This window comes from Vigna radiata, unplaced genomic scaffold (genome assembly GCF_000741045.1).
Source record: "Vigna radiata var. radiata cultivar VC1973A unplaced genomic scaffold, Vradiata_ver6 scaffold_301, whole genome shotgun sequence".
In the NCBI taxonomy this organism is placed as follows: domain Eukaryota; kingdom Viridiplantae; phylum Streptophyta; class Magnoliopsida; order Fabales; family Fabaceae; genus Vigna; species Vigna radiata.
This window is the reverse complement of record NW_014543816.1, coordinates 116,237-143,591: the sequence shown is the minus strand read 5'-3', so window position 1 is coordinate 143,591 and position 27,355 is coordinate 116,237. Positions and strand designations below refer to the sequence as shown.

Below are 27,355 nucleotides of genomic sequence, written 5' to 3'. Positions count from 1 at the left end.
ACTAAAGCTAGAAACAGTCCGCAATCTATGAAGAAGTTACACCACAATATTTTAATCCAACTTAAGTTAGCTATTGGCACTCATCCAGTCGAACAGAATCTTCCAACTGAACTTCACATACTAGATCTCAGTTGTTTTCCCTTTAAAGTCTTGGATCATAGGGTGCAGCAGTATCATGGTATCTCGGTTCCTCAACTCCTTATTCAGTGGCAAACATGAGGACCTGAAGGTGTTACATGGGAAGATGAAGGAACCATTCGTGATCAATATCCAGATTTCCACCTTCAGGATAAGGTTGTTCGGAATCCTGGGAGTATTGATAAGTCTTTTAAAGTGTATGTTAGGAAAAAGTTAAAAATTAGAAGTTATAAAATAGTTGTTAAGGGTTGGACGGTTTATGGGTAGTTAGAAGAGGTTAGAGGGAGTGATTTCGTTTAGTATGATTACAGTTCCTTCTACAGGGGTGGGTTTTTAGATTGTTGTTTTAGAAGTGCTAACCTGTGTGAAGGGAACTCTTCCCTTGGACGCTGTTGAATGTTTTTATACTTGTAATCCCGTAAATCTATCTATGTAATGGTTGAATGTTTAATTTGAGTGTTATTGCTGTATTAATCTTATAATTTGAATTCTTGAACTCAAAAATCCCTAACAAAAACACACTAAAATGTCTTGGATAAAATGTTAAGGATGTTTTCTTCAACAGTTCCATGAGTCATGCATTATCAAATCTGAAGGGACTATGTTCTTTTTACCATATTACTCTATAGACAAATTCAAAAGATAAACTCTCCAAGAAGAGATAAGCCCATCTAACAATTAGGATAGGACATTCCTCCCTCCACCACCACATCATGCTTCCTATACCTCTCTCATTTTCTTTAATTCCAATTCTATCCTTAGGTTAAAATTTGTTACTTTTACCATATTTTAATTTATTTGAAATCCCGGTTCTCCTACTTTACTCTTTGCTGCTGCACCCAATCTCACGGATCTCTCTTCCCATTTCCCTTTCACTTTCCCTACACCTCCAATCTCACGGATCTTTGTTTTCCGTTTCACTTTCCCTCCTCCATTTCTTTTTCCTTCATTTGTTTCTTTCTCATTTTCCTTTTGGATTTCAAAGCTTCCATTGTCGTTGATCTCTGGTGTGGAGGAGCGTGGATCTAGTTTCTTTGTTGTGGTCTCCAAATTGTCCAAGTTAGTTCTCCGCTCACTGTTTTAGTAGCTTTATTTTTTGTTATGTGCTTTGAATCTGTGTTGGACTGTTGTGTCGCTATCGTCGTGTCGCCGTTTGTTTGATTGTTTCTCGCCTAATCAGAACCCGCGAAAGAACCTCTTGTACCTGGTGAAGATTTTAACTTTTTAGGGTTTCTTACGTACCTGGCGAAGAAGCTATTGTTCTTTCACGACTTTCCCCACTACACCTTCAAGCACCACCACCAATCTCTGACACCACCACCACCGCGAAACATAACCACACCATCCCACACTCACAGCACAAACTACAACACTCTCACAGTAGAACAAACAATGAAACAAGATAAAACAATGAAACATGATAAAAGAGGAAGAAGACCTTATGTGGTTGCCATTGTATGAATTCATATGGGGAGACCACTATTAGGTTATTGATGGAGTGGGTAAAAGGTTAAAAATATTAACGCCAAAAGTTAAAAGCAACACCCATTAGGATGTCACATGAAGAAGAAAAGAAGAAAAGCATTTAATGTTACATGCATGTAATACATTCCTTACAATTAAACTCATCGGACAAAAGAAAGACATTTAAAAGTGCAAAAGCTGGTCAACGATCAAAAACAGATTTACAACAGACTCAATTCATCCTTAAATTAAGAAATTGACACTAAATTCCGGTAAATTTTTTTTTGAAGTATTCATCTATGATAATTTGAGATCATATAAAATATTAATCTTTTTTAATGATAGTTTGTATATATTTTATTAGTTTCAAACTAATCTTTCTGAAAAAAATTGAAAACAATTTATCTATACGTTACAAAGACAAACAATGAAGAGTTATGATAAAAGATTAACGACAAACTAAAATAAAACAGAAGAACAAATTCAGAAACACAAAAGTTTACGAAGATAAAAAGTCAAACAAGCAAAAGGAATTTCGTTTTCACCTGCGCCAAAGGAGAAATTTCCGGACCAATATCTTACACAATCTTGCTTCCTAATAATCTGTGGTGCTTGTACGATAAACGTTGATTTTCTTCACCTTCGCGCTAATACATTTCAGCACTGACGTATAAAATCGTAATACAAAGGCAATGCCTATCAAGTTATATTGCTTGTCCTACAGAAACTTTTACTGCTTTTATAGTTCAAATTACAAATTTTATCACTCATTACTGGATCTAAGAAATGAATTTTATATTGCAGTATACGAGGGCCACATCCAATGCTTTCACAGAAGGCAAGTCCAGATGCTGTGCTGGTCAAGATGTCAATACATGAGAAGAGCTAACTCCCTGAAATTAAATTATAATTATAATAACACCCATTCAATAATGTAAAGATTCTATTATATATTTCTTTTTATTTCACCATCCTATAACATTATTTCACAAAAATAAAGAGGTTTCACATTTTCTGGCACTTTTAAAGGCGCGTTTAAAGTTTAAACTAGTTTTGTTCATTTACATTTGACCTCTCACTAAAAGAAATATTCCAATAACTCTCAATTTAAAAAAATAAAATAAAAAATACAGCTTCACAATAGTCACACCCTCGCTACCACCACAATAGTTTCTTGAGGCCACCCCTACAAACTAAAATAAATATTGGATCGTTAAAGCCAAAAAAAGTACTTTTATCAAACTATTTACATTTATTTTTATTTTAATAAAACGTTTGGTATTTAAACAAAAAATTATATGAATTTAAAATTAACTAAAGCTTAAAATTATAACTATTAGAAATACATTATCGTCTACGAAACAAAATCAAATGTAAAGAAAAAATAAATCATACATAAAGACATTTTCATATTATTTTATATTTATCACCTAATTTCATTTATTTGACAAAAATACTTACAATCAAATACATTGACTTTTTTTAATCAATCAGAATTGAACACGTGTTAAGAAGTCTACAATATCACGCTCCTTGCTAAATACACGGAAACATTTTGCTAAAAATTAGCTTTTAACTTGTAGACCCTGTGATGCATTTCCCATCAAAATAACGTATGAAATGCATTGAAGTTAAACAATTTACCTGCTTAACGGGTTAACAGTTGACCCTTCTTAATCGGACCTCTCAAGCTCCCGAAATTTTTTATCCCAGTCAAGAGCTTCGTAATCTTGCTCAAGTAAGTCCTTGTCAGTGCTATACACAATTTGATCCTTTCCTATGACTGTCTTTTGGGCCATGTCCCGGGCACTGAAAAGCTGAAAGCCAGAAAAAGAATTTCTCAGGGACATTATGCCTGAGAAAAGCAATCCCCTATCCAAACTTCCACCCCCTCAAACAACACAAGAGCAGATCCAGAAATCATTTATATAAGCAACAACATCCAAAAATAATACAGAAATGAGATTGGAAGCGCTAATATACACAATGCATTCAAGGAAACATTTCCAAAATTCAATCACATCCTCGTTTTGTTGTAAACAATAAAATGAGGCAACACTTTATTATAAAAGACAGCCCAGAGTAATTAGAAATATATAAAGCAACAAATGAAGGTCTAAAACAGGTCCAACATTTTCTTGCTACTTCATTTTGTTTCCATACACAAACACAAGGTTGCCTTCATAAATTTAAAGAAAGATTCACTTGAATTTTATACGAAATAAAATATAGGAGATAAAGATGTCGATATACTCTATGGTCAAGATGACTTTCAAAAACCATACCTTCTGCCTTAGTGAAGTGTCAGGTAATTCAAGAAGTCGTGCACACTGCTCCCTAGCTTTATTTCTTTTTTCAATATCATCATTCTTTTTCCGAATAAAAAACCACCGGAAAAGAGGAATTGCAAAGAAAGAAGCAGCATAAATCTGCAAATATCACCATACAAAGTATGAGACATTGATGTTAAACAAGGCTAATAATAACTATAATCACAATATTTACACATTGCTAATAAATATAATCACAAGATTTACCTCACGCAAGACATGCAACAGTGGGTTTGGTACAAGGATGTTAGCTTGTCAAGGTGGAATGGAACTTTGATATAAAGCACAGTATGCATGTACTTAGGTATGAACACACATCATCATAGAAAAAACATGTGTTTATGGCTTTATTGGAGATGTAATTTGCTAATGAAATTATTGCCCCATGTGGTGGTGGTATAAAATTCATGATGCTTGAGAACCAGGGAGGAGATGGAGACAAAAATGGGTACGAAACCTTTTCTAAAGTGCATCCATCACAAGATTTGCTTTACTAGGTTGGTAGAAAATATGAAGAGAAAGCATTGTAATTTAGAAGTGCACTTTTGTTGTCTTGCATTATGTCTGTTTGAATTGAAAGGGAATTGAGTCTCATGATTTATACAATTGTGGAAAGCATACTCTGACAAATATTGTCTCCCATTTTTGACAGATTCAATTATGACGAACATTTCCCTAGTGTAGAGTGAAGCTAATTCAAGATCGGAGCACAAATTTTTTGCTGAAAAAAGTCAAGGGAACCCATCATGACTCAAGGCTACACCAATGGCAAGTGTTTGTTTCAAGCAAGGTTGGTTCAGAAAAGTTAGCATTGTAAATCTTTAAAGGATTGGGTGGCCTAAATAGTCCATGTAATCTTATTTGGTCAAAGGAGATCAGTGAGGGAAAAATGAGTGACAAAATGAAGATAGTGGCCAGTCAAGCCAAGGAAATTTTGAACCTTTTCTTGACCTAGAGATACACCTGCTGATGAAATGATGAAATGAAATGTCCTAGGTAATGTACTAAATTAACAGCTCAACTGCTTAAGAACCTAGCAAAAATATCGGTTAGGGGATAATAACATCAAAACCAAGTCTAAATGTTTGACATGGGAGGGAACATGAGAAAACCAAGACTAATTGGCATAAATATGGCTTGAGTAAATGATTCACAGCCGACTGAAAAGTGGAGGGAATATTTTTGAGATACAACATTACCAAAAATTTGTAATGTTGTTCCGGTGTATGAAAGGTAGTTTTGTGCCTGCCCTCGATGATGCACTTGGATTTGGTGGTATCCAAAGGGTAGATCAATCTAGAAAATTGTGGCAAGGCCTAACTCATCTATTAGATCATCAATAGAGGGTATAGAAAATCTATTCTTGATTGAAACAACACTCAGTGCTTTGTAATCAATACAAGTACCATGTGTTGGTGAATAGAAAGGGTTGGTGCTAGGTGTAATGATGCCTTCTTGTAACACATCAAGGATGACGAAGGACGTGGTACCTTGTCATCAGAAGTGTGGGTAATATAAGGATTCGTAAGAAGTAGACTTAAGTATGATTCAATCCTACAAAATTATCTTATAAAGTAAGGTTTACATTCACTTATAAATTATAAATCTATCTTATCTCTAGTAGATGCAGGATCTCTACAAAAGTCTAACATTGGTAAGAGGTGTTAGGAAAAAGAGAGGTGATCATGGGAGTGAGATAGATTTCTTTAGGTAGAAATCAATCACTCTCCAAACAAAGCACTCACACACACCAGATTACTCGAAAAGTACTGATTATTATTCTTGTAATCAAAGAATACAATGTACACGTCCAAAACTCTCAAGGGAACACTTTCCCTCCACAGGAAACAAGGTCCTGTCTGCACAAAAGAATTAACAATAGCTAATCTGTCACAAGACACCCCTGCCTCCTAATAAAGGCAACCCCATCAGCTAACCAACTTCTAACTACCTCACAAGCCTCCTAACCGCCTAACAACCTACAACCTTTTGATTAATTTCTTTTCCTCCTCTCATATACTTTTAAAACCCTATCAAAGTGTTTGGGTGTGTTAGATATATTATCTTTATCTTATCTTAATCTTTTATATTTAGTTAATTTGTTATTATTTTTTATTTGTATTTTGGACTTAATCCATATTTCTTCTATTATAAATATAATATCCTATGTGTATATTCAATACAAGAGAGATTAATCCCACTTATAATATTTCACCATACTCAACAAGGTGGAAGGCATTTTATTAGTCATTTTATTTACCTGTACTACGACAATTTTCTTCATCTTCAATTTTTTTTTCTTTCTTGATAAATAACAAAGGTATGAAGAAAGTAACCACTCCCATGTTCACATGAACCACCCACCCCATCATTTTCTAATCTTAAATTTGCAGCAATTAAATTGCCATCAAATTCCCAAAAATTACAATATCATCAACCAATATAAAAATGTTCCTTCTAAAAGACAATTTATAACTCTTTTTCAATATTGAAGAATCTAGTTGCTTGAACATAGAAATATTAGTTAGTACCTGAAGAAGAGGAAATATGTCGGCTACAAATTTAATGAAGCTACTGGGTGCAACTGCCATATCTCTTTTGATCAAAGAAAAACAGAAGTGAGGGCACTGAAACAAGAAAAAAATTGAAAAACTAACAAATGATGCAATGCGTCATCTGAAGAACTTACTTCAACATGGTTCCGAGAATAATGACTCCAAACAGATTAAGGCCACCTAGACCAATGGCCATTGCTCTCTCAGACGTGCCAGTTTTACTGCAATAGAACAACCACTACAGTTATGTTTTAATAAATATATATGGACATATGGATAACCACAACTGGATAGAAAAAATACAAATACAAAACCTGAACTGCCATTTTTTCTCTTGGAAAAATTTATCAATTCCAACCCAATCTGCCCATCTCCTTCCAACGTATTCTTTCCTCCTACTCTTTTGAGAAGCTGTCCTCTGCAGAGATGGAAACCTATACAGAATATTTCCCTGCATAACAAGCAATCTGCAAGTATATATAAAAAGAGGAGAAATAAGGCGAACAAATAATTCTCAGCAGAAACCAATAGCTACAATATGTTTTATAAATGAGTAGCATGTGGTATTATTATGTATAAGAGATCCATGTCTTGTGTAAAAACAAAGCAACTAATAACAATTGTAAGTCTCATCTCAAATGGTATTTGCAAGTTGATCCTGTATATTAGTCCTTAAAGAAATTCCTAATGTGTGCCAACTATTAATAGGCCACAGAGTAATTCTAAGGAGTGATATACCGGACCAACTTGCAGATACCATTTGAGAGGAAACAAAGGAAAGGCAGAAGTTAGTGTCTCAAATACCTCCTCGTCAACATCAGGCTGACCATCAAATCGTAAAAGTACAGGTAAGATATAGGATTCGTCATCCTGTCACCACCCAAAGATACAAGGTTAAAAATTAAGAATGACATCATATATATAAAAGCAGAGCTCAAATATGTTGTCCGTTGTCCATGTAAAATGAGCAAATATTGCTTTTGGTCCTCGTAGAAGTTGTCTTGGGTTTCCAACCCTCAAATCAAAAACCAATACCTCTGGTCCATGCTATCGTATGACATCAAGTGATTGATTTGAGTCTCAACGGAAGGCCCCATGACCATGTAGATAGACCCATTGCCCATCAAGTGGGTTGTTTACAGTTAGAGTCTTTTACTATAAATATAGGAGTTAATTGTACAGGTAGTTAGCTTTGGAATTTGTAAAGTCTAGACTGGATTATTCTTCCAGAGGAGGAAGGGAGGCTTCCTTGGTGTATTGGGGTTTGTTTCATTCATTATACAGCAATAAACATACTTTCTTTTACTGTTTCTGTTAGTTCTGGTGTGTGTGGAGTGCACTGTTAAACTTCTTGATCAAAGAGATCTAACATCAACTTACAATGACAACCCCAAATGTGAATCTCTCCTATCCTTCTCCCCCTATTTACATCTAACCAACCACTCAAACTGACAGACTAACTCAATATTCAGACTATCATAACTAACTCCCCCTTCTTTTATCCTAACAATATTCCCTTGTTTTCTCTTTCTGATTTTGCTTTTGCACTGAAGTTTGTCAGCCTTTGGGCATTTTTTCAGATGTTTCAGTGTTCTGGTTAGCTGTGTTTAACAGCTATGTTAAAAAGCTAGGTTTGGGTATGCAGAGTTGTGTTGGCTAAAAATGTCTTCAAATGGAGCTGATGCTACTAAGGATAATAGGGGTGCATTTTCATAATTGAAGTTATGTTGTGACTTTTAAGTATATTAAGCAGTATACACCTTATGCAAGCTTTTAAGTTTATAAATTGTGTTACCCTATTCAATTTATTTTCAAGCATCCATGTTTAAATAGGAAATTTGTTATATTCCATGCTAAAATATTTTATTTATGATTTTAGTCCTCTCTCCAGATTTTCATATTTCAAGGAATGGAGAAAAAAGAGTGCAACTGGCCATGCAAAAGAGGAACTCAGAAGAACAAGGATGGGTGTGGTCACTGCAAGATACCAAGACACAAGACGTGTGAATTATGAGGTCTCTAAGTCCCACTTCAATAAATACCCTTGTTAAACAAATTATAGATTGTTAAGTTACATATTAATTCCAGCTCTATGTGCGTTCAATTTCCACGTGCTGACAAAAGCAACTCCTTTTAGCTTCCATTTATCACATAAAATATGCTTGTCTAAGTATGTAGACACAACCAAACATATATCAAATTACCTTAAAACCCTCCGTAGAATCTATTTCAAGATATGGAGCAAGTTCTTCAGCTGCAACAACACCACCATTGGATGCTATGTATTGCCCAATCTGTACATCAGATGAGTAAAGTGGATTAGAGGAAATAAACATGTAAAGATATAGGAAAGTTTGCAAAAAGAAAAAAGTTAACATTTTAACATAAAATGGAAAATAGTACCAAATATGAAACAATAAAAAAAAAAAAAAAAAATCATCAAAGGCAACGGACCACTGAATTCAGTCCTCAATTATTACCAACTTCCATCTCTCTTCTTCAATTCCTTGATTAGGATCACCATCTCCAAATACAAAGGAGAAGACCTACACCAAAATGAAAAAGTCCTTATCTTCATTAGAAACCAAAAAAGTGGGGTGGGAGGATGACATGTTATTTCAATTACATCACACACCGACTCAATGAAGTTCATCTTGTCATCATCAGCTTGTAGCCTTCGTCTCCTATAATAATATGGATCCCAGTACCTTCAATAGTATAAAAATTAAATTATGACACCAAAAAGTTCTCTCAAAATGAAATGTGATTATACATACAGGAAACTAGATACATCTGCTACAAACTGAGAATGCAATTGGAGGAATGAAAATATATTTAGTTCAATCTAAACCATACACAAAAAGCAAATCAACTTCCCCTACTCTTCCACATTTATCCACACAGGCTAAGAAAAATGTTTCGCCTTTATAGTATACAGTTACATGGTTTGGTATTGCAGCAAAGAACCAAAGAACTTTGTAAACTCAGATCATAAACTCTTACGAGTTTACTTTGGATAAAAAATATTAAAATATTTATAAATGATATAACAGTTGAGAATAAAAAGAGAATATAAAATTGGAGGGCTTACAAGATCCCTCTTGTGATATTGTATTTATAATGATAGAAACTGATATAAAGGAAGATGAAAGATCAAAAGACTACCCTAGATTCCTAGGTACAACTCATAGAGTGCACTAGACTTCTAGGTACTAGGTACTAATCATGATTACAGCAGATAAATAGTTCCCAATGCACTAATTACTTATTTCAACAATAATAATTCAACGTTATATAACATTATAAATAACATTTTACATTTTCTTACTGAAAATTTATTGTTATTACTATTAGTTTATCATATTATATATTTCAAATTATTTTTTATGTTTCTCTAATATTATTATTATTATATGATATATTATGTTTTATATAAAACAAAAAGTTGTTGGACAATGAGGTCCAAAAGGCCAGCATAGAAACAAAGTAGACCCCTTAAACTTCACCTCACATGAAAAATTATTTTGTACCCTAACCCGTGCAGCACAGGATGGCCACTACGATAGAGCAGACCACCAACACAAGCAAAGGCACACGACCGCACAGCAATGGCATGGCAAACAATCAAAGAAGAAAATAAGGACACAGCAAACAACCAGAATGGAACTAAATCATGGTGCATCAATGACCATAGGACTAGCATTCTCTAAAAAACTGAAACCCCTTTGTTCTACTCAATATTCGTTCTCTAAAAGGTTGAAACCCCTCAATATACATGCTCTGAAGAAGGAAAGCAAATTGAAGATTCAATTTGAAGTTGAGGATGAATATGGCTTATGCTTTGTTGTTAGGAGAAGTTGTGAATTAAATTTAGAACATTTATCTTTAGTTGTGTCATTATTTTGTCTTGAACTTGGTGGCCAATGGTTATAATGATATTGCTATTTGAAATTTTAGACTTAATATTATTAGGTTGCTTTCATTACTTTCAAACAACAACAATATTTCTGCATTTTTATATTATTATCTATCTATCTACACACATATATTGCATTTTTTTGGCAGGCAAAACCTGATAAGGTTTTAAGAGTATATGAGAGGAGGAAAAGAAATTAATTAGGTGGTTAGGCGATTAAGGGGGGTTTTGTGCTGTTAGCAGTACTTATTTGGTTGGGTTGCCTTTATAAGAAGACAGGGGGCCTTGTAACAGGTTAGCTTGGTTAATTCTTTGTGTACGGACCTTGTATCCTGTGGAGGGAAATTGTTCCCTTGATAGTTTTGGAGGTGTACATTGTTTTCTTGTTTACCAAAAGCAATATACAGACGTTTTCCTCTTATCTGTGTGAGTGTTGTTTTGCGTGTTAGATTGATATCTTTACTAAAGAAATCTATCAAAACTGTTGGAAGTCCCACATCGGATAGAGATAAGGCCAATTTATAATATATAAGTGGGGTGCAGACCTCACCTTACAAGCCGGTTTTGTGGGGTTGAGTTAGGCCTAAAACCCACTTCTGACATGGTATCAGAGCTATGGTTAGAGTCTATCCTAGCGATATTTGTTGGGCAGATTGTTCCACCCGCTATTGGACCGTTATCGGACCACCCATTAATATCTAGTCTCACGCTCGATATGTATATACATCGGCGGGAGGGGGGTGTGTTGGAAGTCCCACATCGGATAAAGATAAGGCCAATTTATAATATATAAGTGGGGTGCAGACTTCACCTTACAAGCCGGTTTTGTGGGGTTGAGTTAGGCCTAAAACTCACTTCTAACAAAAACCTATTATGGCTTCTGATAGATTTCTATAAAGGATATTTGGGTTACGGTATTTTCTGTTATGCGATATCAATAACATGGGAGATAAGGGACTTGAGTCCCAAATAGGAAGTGTGAGATTTTACTATTGGGTTTATAAGGTCTTCGGCTCTCTCTCTCACTCTATATCCATCTATACAAGCTTTTGTAGTGTGGTTCTCTTAAGGTTCATATCAAAAGGAGAGGTGAAAGAAACCTAATTTAACTACCTTGCATCACCATCACCAATATTAAATGTGCACATGTAAGTGATGACCCTAACTTAATTGTGTGTCTCTCGTCTTCCTCTTCTTTATTTTTAGGCACATGAAAACTTACTAAACTTCATTAAGCAACCAGAAACACATAATTTTTAAATTCTAACTGGCAGAAAAACCTTGAGAACCAAGAAGGAAAAATATTTGAGAAATTTTGTATAAAATGCAACTCCAATACTACAAAGTAGAATTACCAGAACAAATCAATAGGATTGAAGTAGAAAGTAAATCCTGAATCATATGACCTGCCTCCACGCCTTCCACGATTATCGTCATCACTGTAAATAAAGAACACCATTCCCTCATTCACATTACTAAATTTTTCAAGAAAAACTATAGTTATCGACATTAAAGTTATGGAATACCTTCTACTGCTAGTTACAAGAGCAATTATTGTAGTGTAAACAATAACAATGGATGCAATAAGCGCTGTCCCAAAAGATACCCTTATCAAGTATTCTACTGCGGCCTGTCAAAGTCAAAGTTATACAACACCACTCAAGCGATAAAACATCAGCAACAACTGGTACAGAGAAGACAATAGTCTTCATACCTTGGCCTTGTCAAAAAAGGGTTCAGCTTTAATCCTAAGCGACTTGGCACCAAGCCTTGATCGATAATCTTTTGGAAATACATAGAGAACGTCACCTTCCTCAGAAACCTACAGATACCACGGTAGCACAGACAGAACTTTATTCCTAAAATTTAACCATAATCGGAGTGTACAATAGATAGGAAACCAAGGAAACAAATTAATAACGATCTAACTGCAGCACTTTTTCCCCCACATTGATAAGAAGTTTTGAGCACTATTCTACAATAGCCTAAAATCTACCACTAAAGCTATAAGGAAAATAAATACAAGCATTTAAATTTTCGATAGGTAAGAAAAATACACATATAACCTAAAATATGCCCTACAAGTGTCATTATCTAACTATAGGAAATTAAAATATAATAAACTAATAATATTATAAATTTGTAATATTCTAAACCCATACTATAAAATCCTTAAGCCATTTAATTTTCCTTCTTTTTGGGCTCTTTAGGATCATCCTATCACATATGGTACTGGAAGCTTCCTAATGTAAAGGAAAACAAAGTAACAACCTCTAAGAAGCCATCAGTGTCAGCGGCAAGAGCTTGAAGAGCCTTCTGAGCTTGATTCAAGTTAAGGCCAGCTCTGCTAGCCACATCCCCAATGGTCACTCTCCCTCCGCATCCATCCACCGCCTCCATCGTTCGCTTCCTCACATCCGACGGCACCTTATCGGTTTCCACTACGCCCCCCGGCCTCGCCACCAAAACCCTAGAATCCAATACCCTTCTCGAGACTCTCCCAATCAACGGACTTTTCACGCAAGGGAAAGGTATTTTTTGCTTCGGGCGCTTCGCCAAACTGGAAAGAAAGAAGGATTGTGGCCGCCGGAGCCCACAACTGGGGATCACGGTGATGCACGTCGAAATGGACGCCATTTCAGTGTTTGGACATGGAAGAAACTTTGGTTGTTCTGATGACTGTAACTGCAACACCTAAACTCCACGGAAGTATGAAGGCTACGAATTTCCGAGATATTCAGAATGGCATTTTATCCGGAAAATACATCAAGAAAAAAAAAAATAAAGAACGGCTTAGTGATCATTTTCGTGTGCTTCTAGTGAAAAGAAGCGGGAGCAGAGGATGAGGCTCGCGTATTGACGCATTTGCCCTTCCCTCTCAGAAACTACTAATTTTTTTTAGTCAGAAATGCTTAACCACACACATACATTTCTCTTTTATCATGTTTTTTAATTTATATTTAAACTAAATGTTAAATCATTTAGTTCATAAAATCATTATCATTTGGGAAAGTTGAAATTGATACATCCGTATAATTTATATTAATATGGCTAAAATATTTTTTCATATATTTTTTTTAATTGTTTATTTTTAAATTTGTAATGTGTTAAAAACTGAGTAAATTTCATGTCATGAGTTGATCCTAATATCATTAATCATTAATGTTTTACATTTGAATTAACTAGTTTTAAGGAAACTACGATTAAAATTGTCATAAGTTTTAAAAGTAATTGTCTTATAATTAAATAAATATTTTAATGTTTACAATGATTTCTATCCTTCACTGTAATTCTTTTAATTTAAAAAAAAAAAAAAAAAAAAAAAAAAAAAAAAAAACAAACGTTCGTGATAATAAAAACAAAAGAGTGTCATTAGAAATGAAAACTTCTTCCGTATTTTTTTCCTTCATAAAACACTCTGGATTTCTTTATCTTATTATCAACCGATCCTTTGTTCTTTCTGCAAAGAAAGAGGCGACTGGAAAACAAAATGTAAGAAAAGAGAGTAAAAGTAAAAATTATTTAGTTTTTTATTGTTAATATCTATTAAGGTATTATCAAATACATAACTTCAATTCAATTATATAACTAGGAAAATAACGTATAAGGGAAAGTACTAAATTACTTATGCTTATTTGGACACCAATTGATAGTTCTTTTCTTATTATTTTCAGTTTCTCGATATATGAAATTTATCGGAGGTTTGTGGAGGGATCCTTTGACTTAGTTGATGCGTAAGGACCAAATTTGGACAGATCAGTGTGAGGCTAGTTTTGAGGAGATGAAAAAAGGTTGTCAACTGCTCTGGTATTGATTATTCCATACACAAACAAGGCTTTTGAGGTGTAATGTGATGCATCATATCAAGGTTTGGGTTGTGTTTTGATGCAGAATAGGAAACTAGTGGCGTATGCAGCTCGACAGTTGAAGGTGCATGAGAAGAATTATCCTACACTTGATATAGAGTTGACAATGTTGGTATTTGCTTTGAAGACTTGACAACGTTACCTCTATGGAGCGAGATTTCAGGTTTTCAGCGACCACAAAAGTCTGAAATGTTAAGACAAGCATGTTTGAGAGAAAGACTAGGATTGTGTATGACATCTTTGGTTTTGAAGTTTAACAAACAACATTAAATGAAGTAGTCCTGCGTGTAGTCTTAAGTCCTCAAATATACAAGAAAGAACATGTTACAATGGTCAAAACAATAAAAGTTGGAAAAGCATCATAGAAACACAATGTATATATAAGAAAGCATCTACATAACAAGTCTAATACAAATTTGTGAGTAAAACTACAATGGAATAAAATTGAAACAACATAAGAGCACAACAAAAAATTCATATAATATAGCTAAAACTTTTAACTCATAAAAAAAATTCTAATAACAAAACACTAGGAATCTAAAGAATGTTATAGCAAGAAAAGTTACACAGCTAATGTCACTATAGGAAGAAAAGAAAGGCTACCAAGGAGAACAACCAAAATCAACTAGTATCTTAACACATCCTATGGATTAACGAAAAGTACTAACAAAAGAAGATCGATGAAGAGTTAGCCTTCTAAAACTCGCAACACAAATGGAAAAACAAGACTTAAGAAAACTGCCAGGAACCAAGGATTTTGTAAAATGTTTCTTTAAACGACTTCTCTAGTTAATAAATCAATAAGTACTTTGCCAAACATTACTAAACAATGATCAAACAAACTATTGGTATGGCAAGAAAAATTGAAGGGTTGAAAAGATGTGTTTGGAAAAACATCTTAAAATAATTTAAAAACTCATATCAAATGAGAATCATGCTAAATGCATATGGTAAACAAGATGCACCACTAAATGCGCCAATAAAAGTCTTACTGGATGATAATCAAATAAACTCTCAATATACTTAGTTGATAAAAGTTTCAAACGATGCCTTTAGAAAGCACACTGAAAAGTCTCAAATGATTTTTCAAAAACCTATGTTGGAAAACAATATAATCTTCCTTAGTTCAGAATTTAGTTGAGTTTTGTGTGTTTTGGTTCATTGTGTATTTTACATCGTTTACTGTTTTTATCTTTTGCATACTATTAGTGGACACAGTCAAAGAAATAATATCGCGTATAAAGACAAGAATGATAAGCGAAGATTTAAACAATAGATAAAATGAATAGGTAAACAAATACACAACAACCAACAAATAAACAGCAACCAATAAAATTTTATTAAAACACAAAACAAATTACATGAATGTAAACATGGACTCCTAAGATGAACTCTAGGAATTTGGAGAAACTCACATTGATTCTATGTTATCCTAACTTCTGGTGTACTCCCCCTAAGCATGCTCCTAGATGTTAATGTGTATACTCTTTCTCCATTCTCTCCCTTATTTGCTAAACATCAAAAAGGAAGGAGAGAAAGGACATCACAACCTGATAAATGGGATTAGTCCACATCAGATCATATTATAACAATAGAATAATATGATGATGGGATGAAGGATAGAATGGGTGAATCATAAGGCAAGGAAGGAGTGAAAGAATGATGGTTGGGTAAGGTCGATTTAGGTTAAGAGGTGTGTAGGTAATGTGGGAGAACTACATGCGTAAGGCAGGTAAGTTCTGAGTATAAGAGTAGGAAGGGATGTTGGATTAAGTAGTCAGCAACCTTAGGCGAAATTTTCTTTGAGTACTCGAACCACTCCTGGTACTAGAGTATCACCCCTAGATTCCTCAACTCAAACAAAGTTCAACTGTAAGTGTTTTCATTCTCTTCAGAATTGCAATCAACGATTGCTTACAACCAATTCAGACTATATCTCTCGTAGAGAAGATGTTATTACAATACAAAACAGTCTAAACACTTGCAGGTGTTTCTCTCTTTTCTCTTACAAAGTAAGCAATATAATAATGAAGCTTGAGAGTATTTCTTTTTTCTTTTGCTCTTCTTTTATCTTTTTCTTTTCTTCAGCTCACATGTATTATTTTTCTTGAGCTCTTTCTTTTCTTCTCTCTCCAAAGCTTGTAGGATGAATGTTTTGTTGTAAGCTTACACTTGACTATTCTTTTAATTTTTTTTGGAAGTTCTTCTATTTAAAGGCTTCATAGGTATATGTATGTTAGACTAAGCTTTTAGCCTTGATACTCGTGTTTCTCTTTCTTCTTTGTACAACAATTATTAGGTAAGTCAACTCATCAGAACAAGCATGCTTTTTAAGTACTTTGCTTGAAGTAGGTTGTACGTTCCTTTTAGGTATAGCTTCAAGTGAAGAACATTATGTGAATATCTCCTTTGTCTCTAACGTGCACTTTTGTTATTTGTTGTGTAGCTCTGTGGATGCATGTTTAATAGCTTATCTGCAATGAGTAGAGTAAATTGTGCTTGCAGCAAATATGTCTTTTCTTATCACTTTTTTTGTTTTTGAACGTTAAGCATTTAATGTTATTTAATGCTTGATCAAGACAACAAAGTTTTTTCTTTTTTTTATTTTCTATTGTTCAGTAGAATTTTACAATTAAGCTCTTTTCTAAAGATACCAAGTGTTGTATAGAGACTTCATCATTGGACGAAGTATTGTTTAAGCTCATGGTATTGTTTAGTCAAGTAAACGCTTCTTTTGGTTTTGTCTCTTTTTAGACAGATAGCGTTTAGCTTGTTTCAAGCTTTCTGTTTCAACTGACCTTCGCGTTCAACAAGCACCATGGTCTCACGTCTTCTTTTCCTTGAGTCGCCACCACCAATCTCCTCGCGCAGCCATGGAAAACCCCAAAACCATTATCATTCCCTTCATCGTTAGCTCCACCGTGAAACATCCATGGCCACAACTTGCAAACCAGAAACACAACGCCACCCAAAACACCACCATAGACCACCTTCATCCAAGTCGAGAAATCCCTTTTCACGCTCCTTCGTCAAACCAAACCTCCACATCAAATCCCTAAAACCACAAAGAAATATAAATCTTTAATTTGTTTAGAGCCCCTGTTGAAAGGATTTTTGTCGCCTAAAATCTCAACAAACCAAAATTCCCCACTAATGTAGCATAGGGGCAACCTAAGGTATTAATCCGTGGACTTGGTACTTTCTAAGCTAAGAATTATATAATTAAGTCCTAATTATGTATTTACTAAAACTGGGTGGGGAAAATAAAATGTAAAATGAAACCTAATATGAAAAAAAACTAAAAGATAATGCAATGCATGATTTTATCTAAAATGAATGCAAGATGCCTAAAATAAAATGATGCAAAGGAAGAAAAAATAAGACTGTAATCTATGCTAAAGAAAGATAAATGGAATACCTAAACTAAAGTGACTTATCAAAAGAAACTAAAAAAATCTAAGAAACTAAAGGTAGAATGCATGAGAAGTGACACATGATTAAAAATGCAAAGAGTAATATGTAAAGAAAATCAAAACCTAATTGGTAAATGATATGGTAAAGATCAAAACCGAATTGACACAATAAAAGATGAAGAACTAAAGAATAATGGGCAAAGGTTGAAATCAAAATTTATTATGCAAATGATGTATAAATCTGTAAAACTGAGTAAAAGCATTTAAAATCAAAAGCTCATATCAAAACAACTCCAGAATTTATTTCTTGGCCTATTAGATACATGTGAATATCAATCTGTCTCAAGAAGACATCTTGGTTAAACAAGCCCACTTTGGGGTCTTGTAGACTCTAATATAGAGACTGAATATTGCATATTTTCATTCACAATACCAAATAGATTAAGCAATCCACCTAAAATTTGCTAAAATCAAAACATCTAAACACTGTAGCACAATATGATTATTATCTACTTAATAGGAACCTAAAGCTAACACATAAAAGGAAAAAGACGACTTTAACAAAATATCAAATTCAAAAGCACCAATTAAAAGTACGAGAAACATAAATATAATGAAACAGGTTCCTAAAACAATCATCTAAATGTAATAAAATGCTGAAAACTTAGAAACAATGTTTAGAAATCATAACAGTAAACAAAGATCTGAAATCACAATATAGAATTAACAAAATAAAATTGCTAGAACAGTAAACGCAAGTGCAGGAAATGAAAATGGAACTCATGAACAAGTAAAGTTGTAAACTAAATCATATTTAAAATTCTCATTGCGAAAACATAAAATTGGAAATACAGAATACCAAAGTTTATCAAAACCCCGTTGTCTGTCACCCAATGGAAAATCCAAGAACCCCAGTGTAAGAAGCAAAGTTTCTACCCTATGAAAGCTGTAAAGAAATCTACTCTAAAGTGAGAGGATGTGAAAACCTAGTCTAAGTACATTGCCTGTCACCCAATGCACGTATTATTCTCATTACAAAACTCCCCTTTATATAGGGCAAGTCTAAAACAGAAAAAGAAAGAAATAGGAAAAGGGGGAAGAACTGAAAACAAACTCGGAAGCTTCTCAATCGATCTTCAACAAACTCTGCTTCACCCTACTCTTCAATCGTCACTGGTTTGATCAACATCTTGGGCTGGTCTCCTTTGGGCCTTGGAGATTTTGGCTTGCCTCTCTTCTTCTTCTCATCGCTGATTCACGAACCCTAGTTGAACCCCTCTTTTCTTCACGAACCCTAGCTGCTGGGTTTCCTTTCTCTTTCTCAAATGCTCGAGGGCTTCCTTCATTTTGCCAAAATGATTTACAAATCTCTGACCCCCAAGCAACTGTAGCTGAAACGCACCATTCCATTTAAAGTTTATCCCATGCCAGCGTTTTGTTTAAGCGAGCTTTATTCCATCAACGGCCCAAAATGCCAAGTGCTTCTCTGTCAGCCCAATCTTCCAATTAATTCCAATAGTGGCAGCAACTAGCGTGTGGCAACAACCTTCCATGTGCAGCAACAACCTTCCATGTGCAGCAACACAATCCAATCTGCAAAAAGAAAGAATTTAACAGCTCAATTAGTAAAATAAAATCCTATAATCCTAAAGAAAATAAATTGTTACATTTAAAGAAAAGAGTAAAACACTTATTTATTTAAAAATACTATTTATTTAACTAAAAAGGGAAAATTAACACTATTTCTATCAAAAACCTATTTTTATCCTAATTACTCTAAACTATGTTATTTCTAGAAAATTAAAAGCTAAATTAACCTAAAAGAAGCGTATTAACAAAGAAAAATGGGGAAAAATAGAGAATTAACAGCCCATAATCGCTAAGAACCCCTAAAATCACGAGTTCATTTTCTTCTTCACGAAGAACCCTTTCTTCCTAGTGAGAAATCCTTTCTTGCACTCATTCGTCAAACCAAAGATCCACATCCAATTCCTAAAACCACAAAGAAATAGAAATCCCCAATTCGTTTAAAACCCTAATCACTAAGAACCCCTAAAATCGCGAGTTCATCTTCTTCTTCGCAAAGTACCCCTAAAACCTAACATTGCCATGTAATTCACTTGAGCTTGCCACGCAATCAATAACTGGTCAACTCATTAACTTTTGGCTATGATAGATATTACACTGTCAGTGTTTTTAACGCCATAAAGAAAAAGGACCAACTTGAATCGTTTTTACCAAATATGGGACCATTATGAACTTTTGAAAAATAGGAGGACGACTTTTGAAAAATTTAAGCCTTTTTAAATCTATTAAAGACTTAAAATTTGATTAAGTCTAAAATGAAATTTATTAACATGATTTTGTATTTGTTCGTATAAAAAGTTGCCATGGAAACAATGGGTTTCCAAACAAGATAAAGCTTTAGACTTATGAAAAGCTAAGTACAATTGAGAAAATTTAACCAAATGATGGAATCCAAGTACAAAATTATTACAAAATTGATAGAGTTGTCAAAACGGGTAACCCGGCTCAACCCACCCCGGCCTACCACAGGTTGGTGGGTTAAACAAGTTGGCTCATTAATAGAGCTGTCAAAATGGGTAACTCGGCCCGACCCGACCCGACCCACCACGGGTTGGTGGGTTAAACGGGTTGGCTCACTTAACTTTTTTTTCATCCTCTTCTTATGAGATTCTTATAACATGTTACTTTGATGGATCAAATTGAAACAATAATAATTGGACCAATTTATATAAAAGAAACTAAAAAACTGAAGAATCTAAATTATTAAGGAGCATGTGATTATTTTGTATTTATTAATATAAAAAAATTAAAGAATCTTAGTTATCATAAGTAACATGTGTTTATTTTGAAATAATTAATATAAAAAACCTGAAAAACCTTAGTTACATAATTATGTTTTTTATATAGGATATTTTATATGATTTTATATTGTTACGATTGTGTATATTAAACAATGAAAAATGTTTGATGAAGTGGTCAAGTGATTGTAAAAATATTGTATATAATTTTCCGTGTTATTAATTATTAAAAGTATTGTAAAATATTGTATATATAGGATGTTTAAATATTGTAAAAATATTGTATATATAGGATGTTTAAATATTGTAAAAATATTGTATATATAGGATGTTTAAATATTGCAAAATTGTTGTATATATATAGGATGTTTACATATTGTAAAACTAGCCTAAAGAAAGGTTGTGCATTTTGAATAATTAATTTGATATCAATAAAAAAAATAGGATTTGAATAATTAATTTAATTAATTTGATTTAATTAAAAAAAAAAGTGGCTTGGTGATCCAACCCGACCCATCACGGGTTCAACCCGTGTGAGTCGGGTTCTTAGTATGCTGGGTCAAAATTGACTCATATCAAAATTTTCGTATTTTTTTCCAACCCAACCCGACTCAAACCCGTGGTGAGCCGGGTTGGCTCATGGGTTTCAACCCATTTTGATGGCACTACTCACTGACTCACTTAATTATAAGTTTTTTTTTAAATAAAAAAAAGTTAATTCAAATATAAATAAATTTCAGTCTAAAATGGTGTTAAACTCCAAAGACAATTCAAAATAAAATAAAAAAAATATCATACAATCCTGAAATAATCCAAAAACAAGCACAAAAGGCAAACAAATAAGTTTTTAATATTGATAAATTTTGTATCACTGGTCAATTTGGAATATTAGAGTTTTGAATAAATAAATCTATAATATTTTTCTTTCTTGAAACATTTTTTTATCCCCATCTATAATATAATAAAAAAATGCTAACTAATAATACTGAAACATAAAATAATAAATAATTAAATTAATTAAATTAGGTGGGTTGGTGAGCCAACCCGACTCACCCGCTCAACACGGGTTCAATGCGGATGAAACGAGTTCTAAGTGAGTCGGATTGGAAACTAACCTATATAAAAGAATTACATTTTTTTCAAACTCAATTTAACTCGTAGTAGACCGAATTGACTCGTATGTTACAACCCAATTTGCCAATCATGTTTCTATAAATGGAGAAGCTTAGACTTGAAATATGCTAGATATTAGATCAGCATTGTTTGCAATGAACCGTCATTGTATTATATATATTTTTTTTTTTAGAGTTGATTGGTTTACTATGATAATCATATATAAAGATCAAACAACTATTATATATAACTATTTTATCTTAATACAATGTTAGTATATTATCTTATCAATCTTTTGGTAAATTCAAAAATTAAATTTATTTTAAATTTATATATTTATTTTATATAGATTAATTACATATTTTATTTATATTTTTGTAGGAATTTTCTAGTTATATTAAATCTACGTAAATATAACTTTAGTTATTTTATAGGTTTGTTATTTTCCACTCGTCAACGTAGTTATTAAATAAAAAATTATATGATGCATGTATATTTCATCTCAAAGAAAATAAAATAATACAAAATACATTAACAATCAATAGTATAAGAAATATATATATTCTACTGAAAGAAAAACAATTGTAAATATATCTTATCCAACTAATCCGTAAACAAAAATATTATCTTCAAATTAAAATATTGCAAATATATATTAAAATCAAAAGATTATACATACATATTTATGTATAAAAATGAAATTATAGTAACACAATCTTTTATTAATATAAAAAATTGGCATATTTTCTATTAAGAAATAATATTCTTGTTTTTGTTTTTGGTTAATGTGTTTCCATGTGAATAAAATAAGATTAAATTTACACAAACACTAACAAAAATATAACTAATCCTATTTAACCAAATAACGACAAATTTGTCAGAAAAATCAATTGCATTTATAAACAAGTATAAATAAACATCTTCCACTCTGACGTTATATATCGATTTTTTAATTAATTAATTAATTTATTATTATTATTATTATTATTATTATTATATATATATATATATATATATATATATATATATTTGTTAAGAGGATTTCTTTCATAATTAAATAATCCACAAAATTATCGCTATATTACAATATAGGTATNNCANATATTCTATTATCATTTATCTACGAAACATATATATACAAATCAAATAAAATATCGAATATATAGTATTATGATTGTGCATAATCTATTTTATATAAGAAAATAGAATATATCTTATTTACAGATATGTCGTACTTTTAGTTATATATATATTTTCATGGTTAGTTAGACTTTGATTCAAAGTAACTTAATTGAATAATTTCCCAATTTATAAAGATATCAAAGGGGTAACCTTTTCATTGTAATATGGATAGAAGGTTATATTTTATCTTATGAATAAAATAATCTTCATATATCTCTTTTATTCAATTTTATAAGATAAATCACACCAATATCCAATATAGTAGATATTCATAATAAGGATTTTAAAATTTGAATTTATCTTTAACAATAAAGATTTTCTTTTATCTTAAATTATTATATCTATATATAATTAATGTTAGAGTTAGAAATACACACCAATAAGCATTTCTTATCTCCTGGGAAGTATGTTATTTTTACAATTCGGAAATTTGGAAAATTATGACTTGATAACGAGGTAAGTGTCTGATTTCCATGTTTTCAGTGTTATTAGTTTATTAGTGATGATGATCTTGACTCCAAAGTTTTGCTATGTTTTAATTCTTTTTTATTTTGGGTTTTTCATTTGTAGAATATTCTTGTTGGCTTACAAATTTAATGGTTTTTTCTCGTAATTTTTGGATTAGTGGCTTAAAATTTTAATGGCTTACTGACATTCTAATTGTGATATTTTCTTGTCACATCTTCTATCTAGTTTTAAAATTTTGATTATTGTTTCCATGGAATTGATTTTATTCACACTTTTTTTTTTTTTTTGTAGAATAGGAGTGAATGACATTATCAAACATGTATGATGAAATGGTGGAATTGTTTTCAACACCCATACAACTTCCAGCTTCTGGACATCAAATGGATCTTTCTCCTGTAGCCTTTCTTGAAACTGTAATACGTCACTCTCTTTTCTTTTCTTAAATATCATATAGACAAAATTCTAGCTTTTCTTTACACGTTATCTTTTTTTGTGAAGGATGTTACTTTATTGGATGACCATGATAGTAATTTGGACATTGATAACATGTCATATGAGGTAAGTATATTTTGTCTATATTTTGATTTACGAATGTTTAATTCTTTGAAATTGGACAATAGGAACTTCTTGAATATTTCGAACAAATTGACAATGTAAGCAGAGGTTTGTTAGAAGAAACTATTACAAGAGTCGTGAAGTTCAAAACTTGTTTATTACCTAACAACTTGGATGGGATAACTTCTGAAGAACAAGAAAGTGATCTTTGCGTAATATGTCAGGTATAAAATTTAATAACATCAAATGACTCATTTTATGGGTAATATCCATTAATCTTTTAATTTAGTTAATGAAATTTTTGATTTNGGTANGATATTTTACAAAGAGCATACATTTCTCTTTNGCATGTTAATTTGAAAACTTATGCATGCTTTTACAGGATGAATATAAGAACAAAGAGGAAATTGGAATTCTACCATGCCAACATAAATACCACACAAATTGCATAAGGAAATGGTTACATGAAAAAAATGTTTGTCCCGTTTGCAGATCAGAAGTATTAGATTTTGATCAGACGTTGAACTAAAAAACCCTTATTTTATTGCTTCTACATGCACACTTCTAATACATGTAGTTAAAATTGTCAATTTCATTTGATGGTACAAGAACAGTTGTAATCAAGTTGTATAGATTACTATGTTAACTTTAGGAGATTAAAGTGTCTTGTTCATAGTTTTTGCATAGACAATCGAATGTAATTTTTGCGTATAAATGATAACGAAAATTGTTTATATTTTTAACGTTGTTTTCTTATTTTTCAAATAAATGTTTGATGTTCTATTTTCAAGTATGTGATAAAAAAAGAATTTTCTTTATGGTCTATAATATGTATTATATATGGATTGTAATGTCTTAACAACAGAAATTTGAGAACATTTTGACAACGCTACGTGTCAAAAGGCTATTGGGTCATTTAAAATATTTTTTTTCGGTTAAAGTTGGCAATGAATTTGGCTTCCGAAAATGTCCCTCTCATTTTTGTTTTCATTCTTACTCCATTGTGCATTTTGGTTTTCATTTTGAGTGTGTGTTTTCTCTCCTTTCTCTCTTTCTCTCTCATGAAGCAAGCTTCATCTTCTCCGGCGAGACTCTGGTGAAGCAATGGAAAGCTCCAGTAACAAGGTATTTTCTTTTCCCTTTCCATTTTCCGTTTTCCATTTTCCGTTTCCCATTTTCCATTTCCCATTTCCCTTTTCCCTTTTTTCCCTTTTCCCTTACTCCATTTTCTTCCTCTCTCTAACCTCTTTCATCGTTCTATTTCCTTTCTCTCTCCAAGCTCTCTCCTTTCTCGCTTCAAGCTTTCTCCTTTCCCTCTTAAAGCTCACTCCTTTCTCTCTTCAAGCTCTTTCCTTTCTCTCTTCAAGCTTTCTCTTTTCTCTCTCATTTCTCTTTATTTTTGCTTCATCTTCTTCAGCGAAGCAACCCGACGAGAAAAATGTTCTCCTTTCCATTGATTTTGTTGTGGGAAATGGAAAACTCTGGTGACTTCGGTGATGAGAGCAAGATATTTCCACTATTCCCTTTCCCCTTTCGCGTTTTCCCTTTCCCACTTCCTCTTTCCCATTTTCCATTTAGCCTTTTCCTTTTCCTCTTTCCCCGAACCATGCAATCGATTACCAGGGACTAATTGCTGATTTGTACAAAAAGATACATGTTACTCCCCAGCTGGAAACACTTGACTCCCCAGGGTCATTTTTGTATCCTGTCGATGATTTTTTCTATTTTTTGCATGGATGCCTCACGTTGCTCATCATTGATGGTGTCAAGTGTATCAAAGCACAATTTGCCCCACTCAACTGTGGAGGAAAAAGCTTTTATAGGTGTTTAAACCAAGGTAGGTGAAGTCCATGACCATTTTTGCCCAACTTATGCCCTGTAATCGATTACAAGATTACCAGGGCATGAGTTGGGCAAAAATGGTCATGGACTTGAAGTTCCTTGGTTCAAACACCTATACGAGCTTTTTCCTCCATAATTAAGTGGGGCACACTGTGTTATGACACACTTGATACACATGACCATTAAACTCACTCACCCATCTAAAATAGAAAACATGAAACAATAACTTGAAAGTAAACTAATTTAGAAAGCTTAGAAAAACTTTGTTTTTGGGAAATTAACTGCACCTAGTACAGTGGTCTAAAAATTATGAGTTTGAAGTCATTTGAAATCTCTTTGAGACTAGATTCCAACAAAACAAGAATCAACTCATTTGGAGTTCGGTGGAGAAAGTTAAGAACAAAACAAGTAGCAAAGGTCAGAAAAATAGAGTTGGGGAGTGTCGTTCATCCAGGTGGGGAGTGTAGTTCAAGTTTCTCTATAAATGACCATTTTTCCTCTGCTAATCAATTACAAGACTCCTGTAATCGATTACCAAGGCAGAAATTGGCCAGAAATGCTTATGAAGCTCATTTAACTTATATGAAAGCACCTAAATGACATTTTTCCTCAACAATTCAATGACCTAACATATTCATTGGTGCACTAAAGACCACTCATGACCATTAAACTCACTCACCCATCTAAAATAGCAAACATGAAACAATAACTTAAAAGTAAACTCATTTAGAAAGCTTAGAAAAACTTTGTTTTTGGGAAATTAACCTCACCTAGTACAATGGTCTAAAAATTATGAGTTAGAAGTCATTAGAAAGCTCTTTGAGTCTAGATTCCAACAAAACAAGAATGAACTTATTTGGAGTTCGGTGAAGAAAGTTAAGAACAAAACAAGTAGCAAAGGTCAGAAAAACAGAGTTGGGGAGTGTTGTTCATCCACGTGGAAAGTATAGTTCAAAGGTTTCTGTACAAATGACCATTTTTCCTCTGGTAATCGATTTCAAGACTCCTATAATCGATTACCAGGACAGAAATTGACCAGAAATGCTTATGGAGCTCATCTAACTTACATGAAAGCACCTAAATGACATTTTTTTTCTCAACAATTCAATGACCTAACATGTTCCTACACCATACACACTGGACACATGCACTTGTAATAACTTACAGAGAGGCTATAATCGATTACCAAGTTAAAATGACAGTTTTGTACTAAATGTGGCAATTGCGCTCCCCATGATTGTTTTTGGTTTGTTATGAGTGTCTTTTTAAGATATCGTCAATGTAGGACCCTTATTGGTCATGGTTGATGGTTTCCAACTCTTGTAGTGTGAAGTTTGATAAGTCTTCTGTGTAGGAAAGACCCATCCTGGGTGGTTTTAGCAACGCATATCAGGTCCCGCACCATACACACTGGAGACATGCACTTGTAACTGCTTACAAAAAGGTTGTAATCGATTACCAAGTTAAATTTGCAGTTTTGTACTGAAAGTTGATTTGTGCTACTGATGGGTGTCGCGGCCCATGCAAAATTTAATGAGCATATGAGAAATGCAGTACAGCTAGGAAGTGACTCCTAGGTCGTCTCTCAAGGACCAACTGCGGTTCAGAATCAGGTCTAGCACATAGTGGAGGGGGGGGTTTGAAAGTGGTTCTGTGAATGCGAATCGACTAAATTAAAACACGCAAAT

General features: G+C 33.0%; 2 protein-coding genes across 3 annotated transcripts; one reads left to right on the top strand and one right to left on the bottom strand.

Moving 5' to 3' along the window:
- Positions 1 to 2,100: 2,100 nt before the first annotated feature.
- Positions 2,101 to 13,297, bottom strand: LOC106754985 (uncharacterized protein At5g03900, chloroplastic). 2 transcript variants are annotated; one of them, XM_014637059.2, is made up of 14 exons: positions 12,675 to 13,295; positions 12,118 to 12,225; positions 11,930 to 12,033; positions 11,759 to 11,842; positions 9,123 to 9,195; positions 8,968 to 9,033; positions 8,692 to 8,781; positions 7,292 to 7,357; positions 6,802 to 6,938; positions 6,622 to 6,708; positions 6,464 to 6,527; positions 3,888 to 4,031; positions 3,247 to 3,419; positions 2,101 to 2,495 (listed from the first exon to the last, which is right to left on the bottom strand). In XM_014637059.2, exons 1-13 carry the CDS (start codon positions 13,038 to 13,040, stop codon positions 3,276 to 3,278), a joined length of 1,533 nt encoding a protein of 510 aa, XP_014492545.1. In that variant the 5' UTR covers positions 13,041 to 13,295; the 3' UTR covers positions 2,101 to 2,495; positions 3,247 to 3,275. The 2 variants fall into 2 exon arrangements, with proteins under 2 accessions (XP_014492545.1, XP_014492547.1); XM_014637061.2 differs by lacking the exon at positions 2,101 to 2,495 and adding an exon at positions 2,548 to 2,795 and having other exon boundaries at positions 12,675 to 13,297.
- Positions 13,298 to 23,587: 10,290 nt separating this feature from the next.
- On the top strand, positions 23,588 to 24,354 carry LOC106754976 (probable E3 ubiquitin-protein ligase HIP1). Its single transcript, XM_014637049.1, has 4 exons — positions 23,588 to 23,683; positions 23,769 to 23,828; positions 23,891 to 24,049; positions 24,208 to 24,354. Exons 1-4 carry the CDS (start codon positions 23,588 to 23,590, stop codon positions 24,352 to 24,354), a joined length of 462 nt encoding a protein of 153 aa, XP_014492535.1.
- The last annotated feature ends 3,001 nt before the right edge of the window (positions 24,355 to 27,355 follow it).